Below are 13,505 nucleotides of genomic sequence, written 5' to 3'. Positions count from 1 at the left end.
ATATCATGAAATTTTGATCAAATCGCCCATTAGCCCCAGAATCATACAGTAAAGAGGCCCTTCAGCCTAATCAGTCTATATTGCCAAAAATATACTACTACTTACACTAGTCCCACAGCCTTGAATGTTCTGACATTTCAAGTACTTGCCCCTTTTTTTAAAAGGTTGTGAGATTTTCCACCTCAACTACCCTCCCAGTAAGTGCATTCCAGAACACTACCATCTTCTGGATGAGAAAGGATTTCTTCAAATCCCCTTAAAACCTCTCACTTTTCACTTTTAAATTATGCCCCCTTATTGGTCACCCTTCAACCAAAGATAATGACTGCTACCTATTCATCCTGTCCTCATAATCTACTCCATGAGCTTTTACCTTCTTTATCAGTTTCTCCATGTGAGATCTTATCAAGGGCCTTGCTGAAATCTATACAAACTACATAAGATGCCTGACATTCATCCAAACACTTGATCACGTCCTTGAAAAGTTCTATCTGATTTGCAAGCATGATCTTCTTCTGACAAACCATGCTAACTATCCCTGATCAAACCTTGCCTTTGTAAGTGGAAATTTATTTTCTCCTTCATTACTTTTCCTACCACTGATGTTAGACTCACTGGTCTACAGCTGCCTGGTCTTTCTCTACCACCCTTCTTGTAAAGTGAAAGCACGTTAGCGGTCCTGCAGTCTTCTGCTCCTCCCTTGTGGCCAGAGACAGTTAAAAATGTAGGGGTCAGGGCCCCTGTAGTTTTCTCCCATGTATCCCAGGTTATTGTGGGATACAACCTATCCAATCCTGGGGATGTATCTGCCAAAACCTTGAATACCTTCTTTTATCAATCTACTCAGAAATTGAGTCCATCTTCTCAAAATCTGTTCTTGCAACCTCATTTTTCCAAGTAAAGACAGATGTTTTCTGGCTTGTTGCTCCTATATTTGACCCTAAGGGAACATGTTCCGTCTATACTCCCCACAGTACTTTTTGAATGCTTCCCACCATTCTGCCGTATATTTACCCAGAACTAGCTGTTCCCAGTCTTTTTTGGCCAGATCCTGCCTATAATAGACTCCTAACAGGGTGACTGCCCCATTTTTAGAGTCATAGAGATATACAGCAAAGAAACAAACTCTTAGGTCAACTTGTCCATGCTGACCAGATGTCCTATATAAATCTAGTCCCATTTGCCAGCATTTGACCCATATCCCTCTAAACCCTTCCTATTCATATACCCAAGCAGATGCCTTTTAATTGTTGCAATTGTACCGGCCTCCACCACTTCCTCTGGCAGCTCATTCCATACACGCATCACCCTCTGCGTGAAAAGGTTGCTCCTTAGGTCCCTTTTATATCATTTACCTCTCACCTTAAACCTATACCCTCTAGTTTTGGACTCCCCCACTCTGGGGAAAAAAGACCTTGCTTATTACCCTTCTTTATTCCTGAGTTCCACCCAGGAAGCCTCATTTGATGACCCTTCCAAGACATCATTCCTCTGTACTGCAGTAACTGACTCCCGAACTAATAATGTGACACCACCTCCACCTTTGCACACCCCTGTGACTTGCCTGAAGATCCTAAACTCTGGAATGTTAAGTTGCCAACAACATCTCAGTTCCATGTGCCAATTTACACCCTTAACTCATATGTCTTGCATCTAATACCCCTGGCATTAAAGTGGAGGCCATCCAGTTTCACCTTACTCCCTTCAGACACCACATCGCTGAACTCGCTTTGCCATGATTCCTTTTCTAAATTATGCTGTGTTATTAAACTAACACACTATCACCCCTGCTCCTGCTGGATTAGTTTAAATTCTTCCCAAGCCTTCTAGGTTCCAGCAGTTAAAACTCTATAAGAGACCCTCAAAGTTTGAAGAAGGAGAACTTTGGAGGATTAATTAGCCCATTTGCGTTGTTCCCATCTACTTCCTTTTGTACCCTGGGAATGGAAACCATCTGGTGGTTCTAGGAAATTGTTGCTCTTTAGTGCTATTAATAGTTCCATGGCTGTTAGAAGACTTGGATACATTAATTTTCTTGCATCTCTGGCTCTGAGTCAATAATATAGTTTTCTGGGGAGTGTGGCGTGTTCCACTGTATCTCCTTTTCTATTGTAAAGAAAGAAATTATTTGGCCTACAGGAGCTAAAGAACCTGAGTGTATCTCTCTCTCACACACACATCATATACCCGTTCCTTTTATAATGTTTCTGCCTCTGTTAGTTGGCATTGTCTTGATCAAGTGGATGTTCAATATTCAGATGGTTTATCAAATCTTAACCTTGTTGCATTTGTCATGAAGTACCAGTGCAGAACTACAACTGAAAGACATTATGGTTCATAATGCTTCAGATAAAGTGTGTAATCTATATTGTGGAAATAAAGAACTTGATTTTATATGTTGCCTTCTCACATTCAGAGGAAGTGCATTCACAGCTGTTCCACAGGCCAATGCAATGACAGAGATTTCACTGTAGTATCAGAAAGATTTCTGCAAACCCTGCCAAACAAAGCAGTTTCAAATACTCTTGTGACATACTCAAAATAAAATATGTCTTACCAGTTTTGTCTTAGGGTCAAAGTGCAACACCTTCAGACCTGCCCTCTGGAGAGTCCGATGTACGTGTTGCTCAGATTTGAGCAACTGATGTCCTTCACACAGCTCAGTTTTGGATTCCTATGTGTTGATAGAAATGATGAATTCCTAATATCAACTAACAAAACTAGAGGTTTCAAATGACAACACAATAATCCTTTTAGACAAATTTCAGGCAACACCATCTCTAGCTCTTCACAAGATACAAAAATATGAACAATGAAATTGATAAAACTTCTTTCATTATTAGTATATGGAGAATCTTTCATTTCTGCCTTCTGACAGTGTTAACTCATCCTGGCGACTGGATGCCAAAATACTGACTCTCTAGGGCTGTGGTTTTCCATCAGTGTGCTGCAACAAGTTGAGAAGTGTCCTTTGAAATTTTTGGGTAGCAGCACCACCTTTTATCCGAGTGTCAAGGCTTCTTCCATAATTCTGAACTCCTTCCGAGCCTTGGTGTCTATTAGTCATGGCAGTATTTAAGACACCAGAGTCTTAATGTGCAAGGCACCAAAGTCATGCATGTGTAGACTTATGATCCTATGTATGTATTGTGAAAAAGTTAGATGTGTGTTTATCTAATTGAAAGATTCCTTTATTGAAAAGTTTGTTAACCACTACTATAGGGCATCACCAGAGTTTGAACTTGGCCTAAGATAACATTTATCATCTTCAACATGCCTCCCCATCTTGATTTTATGCTAATCCTCCTTCCTTTCTGGTTAAAGTCAAGGGTACTGAGACCAAATAGTACAGCTCCATCTCCACCATTATCAGCTAACTGAACACTGATCATAAAAAGAATTCTGGTGCCATTACCAATCTAATCATCAAAGGAATCAAAAATCAAAGACTGTGGATGCTGGAAATCTGAAACAAAAACAGAAAAACGCTAGCGAAACTCAGCAGGTCTGGAACCACCAGTGGAGAGAAAGAGTCAACATTTTGGGTCCAATGATTCTTCTTCAGAGCAGATTGTAACTAGGAAATTGTTGGTACATATGCTGAAGTTTGGGGTGGATGAAGGGAAAGAAGTAAATGATAGGTGGAGGTGGAGCCCAGTGAGAAAGAGAACAGCAGATGGGCAAACAAGGGAGGGATGAGCTGGAGAGAAAGAGAAACTGCTAGGTTTAGGGTGAAAATGGGTTGACTGTGGTGAAAACTGCCCATATAACAATAAGGCCTGATGTGTGGGGGCCCAGGAACAGTATGGAGGTGTTTAGGCCCTAAACTCATTGAGTCCTGAAAGCTACAGGGTCCCAATGCGATGCATAAGGGAAACTTTGGTAGTTAGCCACTTTCTGGATCACTGACTGATTTAGGTACACTCACAGTGCTGTTAGGAAAGGAGTTCCAGGATTTTACTCAGTGATAATGAAAAAATGCCAATGCATTTCCAAGTCAAGACATTATCTTGAGGAATTTGCAGATGAATGTCCTCCCATGTGTCTGCTGCTCTTGTCTTGTAGAAGTTGTAGGTTTGGGTGGTACTGTCAAAGGAGATTTGGTGAGTTGCTGCAGTGCATTATATAGATGGTACATACTGCTGCCACTGTGGCTAAGTGAGGGTTTACTACTTTTTCTCTTGTAGATTGAACACAAATATTGTGCCTGCAGTTTCCTTAGTTGCTCCTTGAGAAAGATGAATTTGTCCTGAAATGCAGAGTGTTTGCGGTATTTGAAGTTGGGATGATGCGGTATTTGAAGTTGGGATGATGCGGTATTTGAAGTTGGGATGATGGGGGTGGTGGGTGAAGAGAGATCAACATTCAGAAATACTTCTATTGGTATATAAGAAAACTGTGATGCAGCACAGAAAACTTAATGATTAAAATTAATAAAATCTTGAAAATAAAACTGGACGTCATCAGGATCTGAAAAAAGGAAAACATTACTGATTCAGCTATAACGTCTCATTAGATCTGAACAATGGACACTTTTGATATCCAGCATTTGCAATTTTGTTTCAATCTGTTGATGGACACGATTCAGCACATTTTATTTTGCAACAAATATATAATATTCCTGTTTTTAGTTTTACACATACCTTGCCTTGTACTGTGAACTGCAAAGACAAATCCTCGACATCCTTATTTCCAGGGAGCAGAATTAACGAGCGTGTTTTGAGACCTCTCAAAGATGACTGGTGCCTGGGTATACAGTCTTGTTTGGGTTGTTCTATACTGCCCTCTTCTGGTTTGGCTTGATCAAACATTTCCCCAGATTCTTTTTGAGGTTTTAGAATATCCACAGAAGAATTTTTCTTGCCTTTCTGTTGGTTTCTTTCAAGTTCTTTCTCGACCTTTTGCATTCTGTTGAAGCGGGTTTTCTTGAAAGCAAACAAGTCACTGAGTTTAGGATATCTCTTTTTTGTTTTTGGAAGCGATGAAGACTCAAGCACTTCTTCAAACTTTGGAGACTGGTCTTTCCTGCAAAAAGCAGAGAAATAGCTTAGAAATTAGACTCTCACACCAAAGCATTAAACCAACTGCTGTATATGGGAAAAGTATAGCTTGTTTATTGTTTTGAATTATGGTAAATAGTAGATTACTATACAAATGTTGATTCAGCCTGGAGTTGCCACCTGAAATTTTACAACATTGATTCTGGTGATTGTCCCCATGGAAAATAACTTGAGTGCAAGGTCACGCCATCTGAATCTGCAAATAGCAACATGTCATTTTGATGAATACTTACAAAACAACTGTGTATATAATATTGCCAGTGTCAATCTTGGTTATCAGTTCTTTTGAGTTACCAAAGCAAAGAAGACTTAGCAGACCTGTCCAAAACTGGACTGGCTACTGAGGACGTCCTTCTAAAAATAGGATAAATGATGAGTGTTGTGTACAGGAAGGTTTGGGTTTCTGTTCCTTTCTGATAAGTAATACTATGCAATAAATTACAGTTTTCTGAGTGGCTGCATGGTATAAAACGGTCTGGTTGGATAATCAACTAAATCTACATTCAGTGCTGGGGGTAATTATAACCTGACAGAAAGCGAGCAGGATCAGATCTGCTGCCTGTTTTGTGTTTCTACTGAGGGAAAGATATAAAAGGTGCATGCCTGTGTTAGAGAGGAAGACTATGAATCATCCCTTTAAAATAAAAGGAAAATAAAATTCAGTTCTTTCACAATACATAATACATAATATGGCCAGTGCTTCATCCAATTATACATACATGATCTGTACAACTACCAGAATAATTGAAGTAGGTAGGCATTGGAGATTCAGGCACACCACCAGCATCTAGTGTTGTAGAACATAACCTTGTTTACGTAGATAACAACTAAGATGACATCCGACAGATCAGAGAATGAGTAGACTACAGGACAAAGAATACAAAGTCATTTGATAAAATGTCACCAGACACTAAAGGTAATTAGAAGAGTCACATGTGGCACAGGATTCTCCAGATTATGGACCTTGATTCCAAAAATCAGCTAATGATTAGATTAGATTCCCTACAGCGTGGAAACAACTGGTCCACACAACAACTTGGCCCACTAAGTCCACATCAGCCCTACGAAGAGGTACCCACCTAGAACCATTTCCCTCAGACTAACACTATGGGCAATTTAGCATGGCCAATTCACCCAACCTGCACATCTTTGGACTGTGGGAGGAAACCGGAGCACCTGGAGGAAAACCATACAGACATTGGGTGCAAACTCCACATAGTCACCCGAGGCTGGAATTGAACCTGGGTCTCTGGCGCAGTGATATAGCAACGCTAACCACTGAGACACCGTGCCACCCCCAAATGATGGACAATTGCAACTGTGGTTATAATATAACAGAAACACAAGTGAAATATATGTTAATGACATTGTGGAACATGAGAAGAAATATTCAGATCAATTCAGATTTATTTGGGGAGTTGCAAGGTGGGGGGGGGTGGGGAAGGCGCGGTGGCTCATTGAGTTAAATTAAATGTGTGTACAGTTAGGAAGATGTTTTATATTTAATATTTCTCAGAGGACTTAAGTTCTGATGGATTGTGGAAAATATAGTTACTTATGTTTTATCGAAATTCCTGGCATGCTTCTACAGGGGCTGTCTGAATACTGACTGGCTTAGAGAATGTTTGGTTTTGGTATCTGGAATTAATTGGGGACAAGAAGCCAGCAAGGAAGGCCTGCACAGATAATCGATTCCATTTCCAAAAAGAAAACCCTCTTTTGAATTCAGTGTTAAAGCTAATTGTTATTTTAATAGAGTGACTGAAGGAATATAGCAATGTTGTATTTCCTGATTAAGGTGTGTCTGTAGAGACTTCAGAGATAACCATGAATGATTTGGTCATATGTGCCAGAAGATAGTAATAGGCGTTCTACACTTTATCCTTTCACGTTTAAGAATAACCCAATTAGCCAAAAAAGCCAGAAAACCAATTGCTGCAGATAAATACCTCTTTCTGCTTTTCCAAAGTGTAAGATTGTGTTTTCATGTATGTTGTGGCAATATTTAGGGGAATAAGCATTTATACTTCTCTATTATTAACTGTGGATGTTTATCAACTATTTCATTTCATTGAATAAGTTTTGTTTTGATAATAAACCAATAATTATTTATCTGGCTCATAGATCTTATTTAAAATTTGATATGGATAAGGTGTCTGATTAACCATGCAACTGGAAAAACTACTTCAATTTTAGCTTATGACCTGTGGAATAGTGGAACTTCAGCAACGGCGCATACCTAATTGTCATAACATTCAATAAAACCTGAAGTTAGTTCTGTTTCTTTCGCTACAGTTGATGCTTCACACGCTGAGTATGTCCTGCATTTTCTGTTTGTGCATGTCCTTTGTAGTAATAGATGGTAATGAAGGTAATGTGATTGATGGATGTATGATTTTTGAAAAAAAACAGTTGATAAAGGAGCACAAAAGACCGCTTAGCAAAAAATAAATATATGGGATTAAAACTGATGTGTTAGTGTAGATATGAAATTATCTAGAAAGCAGTTGTGAATGTCTTTTTCTCAGAAATGAGGGTAGTATAAACGACGGCTTCCTGCAATTGATACTAGGATAACACCTTTTTTGGTATATATTAATGACATGGATCTAGATACAATGGAGAAAGGTTTCCAGATGTAACAAAACTTGGGAATGTAGGAAATTGGAGGATACTAATAGACTTCAGAAGAATGCAGACAGTTTAGTGAAGTGGGGGGCCATGTGGCAGATTAAATTTAATACAGAGAAATGCGACATGAATCCCTTTGGCAGGAATAATGAGGAAAGGCAGCATAATCTAAATGGAACAATTTTAAAGAGGGTGTCAGACATACAAGCCCAGGGGTGTATCTACACACATATCTAAAGGTGGCAGGACATAATGTTGAGGCTCTTAGAACAACATCTGAGATCCATGGTCTTATAAATAGAAATGAGGGTTAAAGCAGGGAAGTCAGGTTAAGAGAGGTACTTCCATCTTGCAGCACCACTCATCAATTATTAAAACGTCAAATTAAAAACCAGTCACAGCTGCTGCACTACCATGTGAACAGACAGATGTGCAAGGAGCAAAGCCTGCCTCGAGTGGTGGTCCCAATCATCTGCCACGAGGCAGTCTCCAGGGAAATGGTCTATTTTTGACACTGCAAATGGGAAGACCTTTCCATTCCAATCATGTCATTTGGAAAATGGCCAGGAAGTGATGTTGCTGACAAGGCAAGCGAATAGTTCTCCTACTGCCCACTTCTATATTTAACCCCAAATGCAGCTGATACTGCTTGGAAGGTTATAATGTCTTTTGAAAACAGAACTATTTACTGTTTTGGTTTTGATATCTTCTGGCTTTTGTAGCCCTCAGAAGGGCTACAAAATTTAAGTTAGTTGTTGTCAATGATAACTTTTCTGTCTTTTTGCTACATGTTATCAGCTATGTTACTGAAAGCTCACTGAGTTACAACAGGACCTGGATAATATTGGGTGTACAAAAGATGGATATCACTTGGACCACATAAATGTCAGGTAACCACCATTTTGAATGAGAGAAATCTTAATCTCTTTCCCATGACCTTCGCTGTACTATGTTTTGCAAAATCAGACAATGGTTATTGTCCAGAAGTCAGACTGGATAAACTTCATTAGGATTGTAGTCACAACATCAAGACACAAGCTGGAAATCTGTGATGAGTGGTTCGCCTCCTTAATTCTTTTGCTCCATTTACAAGGGTCAAATCAGAAATGTGATGGAATACTTGTCACTCACTGTGATGAAGAATCACTGAAAGCAGCAGGCACATAACTGGTTTCTTCTTGAATTATCTTCTTTGTGAAGAAATCTTCTAGTCCTAGATCTAATTTGCTGTTGGTTACATCCTCTCCTTTTTCCTGGTCCACAGATTGTACCTATGCCAAGTACAAACAGATGTAACTGTATAGCCCAGTCTGACAGCATTCAGATAGCAGGATACTAATCACAATTTCAATAATCAGCTCAATCCTGTTTGATGATCATTTTCACTAAGAATTTCAAGAACACATTGAACCATTGTTTCTAAACTAATGCAGCTTAAGGAAACCTTCATGGGATGTGAACATTGCTGGCTAGTGTTTATTGCCTGTCCCTAATGACCCAGAACATTACCTGGGTACTTGGAGAAATAGGAGAAAGTGAGGACTGCAGATGCTGGGGATCAGAGCTGAAAATGTGTTGCTGGAAAAGCGCAGCAGGTCAGGCAGCATTCAAGGAGCAGGAGAATCAATGTTTCGGACATGAGCCCTTCTTCAGGAATTCCTGATGAAGGGCTCATGCCCGAAACGTCGATTCTCCTGCTCCCTGGATGCTGCCTGACCTGCTGCGCTTTTCCAGCAACACATTTTCAGCTACTTGGAGAAATAGTCTAGTAATAATACCATGAGATCATCACCTCCCCTAAATACTGTAAATTGTATAACAGACATCCTTAGCATTGAGTTTTCCCCTCTGTCTATTTCATTTCTCTCCCCAGAAAAGCTGTCAGAGGTTAGCAGTTAGTGATTTCAGAGGCTCCCTTTGACTTACTGTGATTTGACCCCAACTTAAGGCTGTTTTGACTTGACTGAAGACTGCTGACAATGATAACAAGTCTCCTGGCTTTCTGTCTGTACTAAATGATATGGCATCAGAGGGCAAAGAGAAAAGGCAAATCTGGGTTAGCATCCAAGAAGGCCCAAAGCGAGAGCTAAGAAAGTGAGCAGCTTGGAGAGTTTATGAGGCGGGGTCCTTGCAGCAGCATTTCAATGCTTGCTGCCAATGTACCCTGAAGTGCAGCTTTCAAGCGTAAAGCATTTGCTAAGTCAATTTGGGAGGTGCCATGGGGTCCTGAGGAGCTGGCAGGTGTCATATTGCCAGTGTACAAGGATGGATGTGGCAAGTGCCTTGAGATGTCAGGGTCAGCATCACGATGTAGGTCTGGGGGAACAAGCAGTGATCTGGAATCCCAGACTTCCATGTTGAGAATTCTCAACATCTAGTTTCCTCACAGTGGGTGATAAGGTAGGAGGATGCATATTAATGAGGCAAGATGTTCAGTTAGTTAGGCTGACAACAAGCAATAATCCCCTTAATAAGCATTTCACTGCTGCTGCGTCAGGACCTCATTTCAAAGTCTGGAATCTTAAGGAAATGCAATATTTGGCATCCTTGCTAGGACTTTCGTACAATTCTCCCAGATTTCTTGGCATAGTCTACATCAAAGATTTCTTCACTATTTGTAGATATGGCTGACCCCAGGCCTGCTGGAAGTATTTCAGTGTGATTCAAAGCGCCTGCCACTTTATCAACTGTTCATTGCTATTACTTCATGCATGCATTTAAGGTAGAAATAGAGAGAGCTACCTGCACAAAGACAGATACACAGAAATTTCCCTTGACATGCTCCTCTAATCTCAGTTAACTTCACACATTAAGATATTGGTCCAAAATCAACAGAAAGTTGTCAATACTTGTGATTTTGTTAACTCTAAATTTGATTTGGTATAAATAAAACATCTTCAGTAAGCCAGATACTAGCAGTTTAATTGTAAATTATGAAAACAGTATGTGATCTGGAAGCACAGCCTTACCCTACACTGATCTCACTGTCGCATTGACAATTCATCTCTTTAACAACAGGAAGGAAAGGAAGAAATGTACTCTTTTAGGGTTACAGAGGAACCTCAATTATCTGACATTCTATTAATCGAATTTCAGATTATCAAAGAAGATCGCGAGGTCCTGACGCTTGGCTAGCTATGTTATCCAGCATTCGATTAACAGAACAAAATACTCTCCCTGCCCGTGTCCTTCAGATAATAGAGGTTCCTCTGTAGTCATTTATACTTTGTAACTCCCTATCTTTCTTATTTACAAAAATTGTTAGCAATTAATCTAGGAGATTGTGAAAGATAAGTAATTAGCCTAATGTTATTGACTTTTTTGCTAAACTTGTCTCCATTAAAAATACTTCCAAGACAGACTTACAGTAGGCTTGGAGGGTGGATATTTCCGGATTCTGTTTGGTCTTGGCCTGCCTTTGGTACAATGCCTTAGTTTCATCCCTTCAATTGGCAAATCCATAAGAGAATCTGTAAAAGTTGTCTCTGCGTTTGTAGGTGTGTTATTTACAGCATTCATATCAGTAGAGATTGGTTGTGACTTGACTGTCAATAGTTCCATTGCTTCAAAATCTGTTCCTTCAAATTGTCTTTCTGTTTCTATGTCTGAGATTCCTGAAGGATAGATGATAAAAACATTTAGTTTATGGCTACTCTTCTTTGAGCAGCAAGTAAGAAATTTGTTGGTCATTACTTATTCTGTTTTACACATTCCACCATCCTCTGCTGAACTTCTGACTTGGACTGGGCTCCCCTTCTACTCTGGCATCTCATTTAAATGACTATTCATTGTAAAACCATTCTCACTATTTGAGTATCACATTCTAGTATAATCCTTTGCTCATGCACTCAATGTAATTGTTTTTTGGACACATGAATGCACATGAATCAGTTTGGATGATTTTGCTCCTTTTACTCCTCTGAATGCCTTCACCTATTCTAATGGACCTTCTGACATCCACCTTATATTGGTAAGCTTAGCTTAGAATGCAAATTAAACTTGGGGCTTTCCTGTTCTGGGTGCCTTCAGTGGATATGAATTTATTTGATGGAAGAAAAGAACCTTTATGCGAATAGAAAACCAAACCACCTTCTCAGACACCAGGAGGATCATTATCTTCCCCTAACTTGCTACATTACAAAATCAGAAATCACTGGAAAAACTGAGCAGGGGTCTGGCAGCATCTGTGGAGAGAAAATAGAGTAAATATTTAGGATATAGTGACCCTTCTTCAGAATTGACGAACACAACTAAACCTAGCTCAACATTTTGTTCCCAGTAATTTGCATGGTGTATTTTCAGGACAATTAGTCACCTCAGACTTAAGAAGGAAGTTACACCAACACAAGTTAATGTGCCCACTGAACACCAGGTGTGTGATATTCAAGTCAGATGACCCTGACCTTTCCAGGAAATCCAGATATGACCTCTGTAAAACCATTAAAGATGCCAAGAGGGAATACCAGACTAAGTTGGAGACCCAAACTAACCATATGGACATCCACCATTTGTAGCAAGGCCTACATGACATAACAAGCTACAAAGTGAAATAAAACAGAATAGCAGACAAAACCATATCCCTCCCTGATGTGCTCAATGCATTTTATGCTTGACTTGACAGAAGATCAGTGAAACGGTGTCCCCTTTCCCCTGACAGCATTGGATGCACCTGTTTCCACAGTTACCGCTGCAGATGTCAGATCAGCTTTTCTGAGAGTAGGCCCAAAGAATATAACTGGGCCAGACAGAGTCCCCAGCTATGCACTCAGACCCTGTACAGAGTATTTGCTGACATCTTTAACCTCTCTTTACTACAATCTGAAGTCCCCAGCTGTTTCAAGAAGATCACTGTCATCCTGGTACTACTGCCCAGTGGCCCTGACCTCTATAATTATAAAATGCTTTGATAGGTTAGTCATGACCCATATCAAATCTAGCCTCCCAGCCTGCCTTGACCCCGTGCAATTGGCCTACTGTCACAATAGGTCTAAGGCAGACACCATCTCCCTAGCCCTACACCCATCCCTGGAATATCAGAATAACAAGGATACCTACATCAGACTTCTACTTATTGACTACAGCTCCATCTCCATACTATAATTCCAACCAAACTCCGAGACCAAGGTCTCTGCTCCACCCGCTACAACTGGATCCTCAACTTTCTGACCTACAGACTGCAACCAGTGAGGATAGGCAACAGCTCTTCCTCCATGACAATCCTTAACACTTGTGCCCTGCAAGGATGCAATCTCAGCCCCTTATTGTACTCACTGTACACTCATGACTATGTAGCCAAATTCATCCTAACTCAAGTTCATTGACCACCGTTGTAGGCTGGATCTCAAACAATGACAAGACTGAATACAGGAAAGAGAGAATGTGCTTGGAGGCGTGGTGTAAAGATCACAATCTCCCCCTAATGTCAGCAAAACTGAAGAGCTGGTCATCGACTTCAGAAGTAAGATGGAGGACACACTCCTATCTACATCAATGGAGCTGGGGTGGAGAGGGTCAAGAGCATCAAGTTTCTAGGAGTGATGATCACCAACAATCTGTCCTGGACCACCCACACTGATGCAACAGTCAAGAAAGCACAACAACACCTCTACTTCCTCAGGAGGCTAAGGAAATTTGAAATGTCCAAAAGAACTCTTACCATCCTTTAGAGATAAACCAAAGAAAGTATGCTATCTGGATGCATCACGGCTTGGTATGGCAACTGCTCTGCCCAGGACTGTAAGAAACCTCAGACAGTTGTGAACACGTCACTCCAGCCAACCTCCCATCCAGTGACTCCATCTATGCCTCTTGCTG

The 13,505-nt window shown here is 40.3% G+C and overlaps 1 protein-coding gene across 2 annotated transcripts in view; it reads right to left on the bottom strand.

Moving 5' to 3' along the window:
* The window catches only part of carmil2 (capping protein regulator and myosin 1 linker 2), a 179,959-nt gene that overhangs the window by 16,021 nt on the left and 150,433 nt on the right, over positions 1–13,505 (bottom strand). For both annotated transcript variants that reach the window (XM_060837741.1, XM_060837740.1), the window contains exons 31-34: positions 11,058–11,305; positions 8,823–8,962; positions 4,644–5,025; positions 2,558–2,674 (exon numbers count right to left, since the gene is read on the bottom strand). In XM_060837741.1, coding sequence (XP_060693724.1) covers positions 2,558–2,674; positions 4,644–5,025; positions 8,823–8,962; positions 11,058–11,305 — 887 coding nt within the window. The remainder of the gene's footprint in view (positions 1–2,557; positions 2,675–4,643; positions 5,026–8,822; positions 8,963–11,057; positions 11,306–13,505) is intronic.

The sequence above is a fragment of the Hemiscyllium ocellatum genome, chromosome 17 (assembly GCF_020745735.1).
Source record: "Hemiscyllium ocellatum isolate sHemOce1 chromosome 17, sHemOce1.pat.X.cur, whole genome shotgun sequence".
Taxonomy (NCBI): domain Eukaryota; kingdom Metazoa; phylum Chordata; class Chondrichthyes; order Orectolobiformes; family Hemiscylliidae; genus Hemiscyllium; species Hemiscyllium ocellatum.
This window is presented reverse-complemented; position numbering and strand designations above follow the sequence as displayed.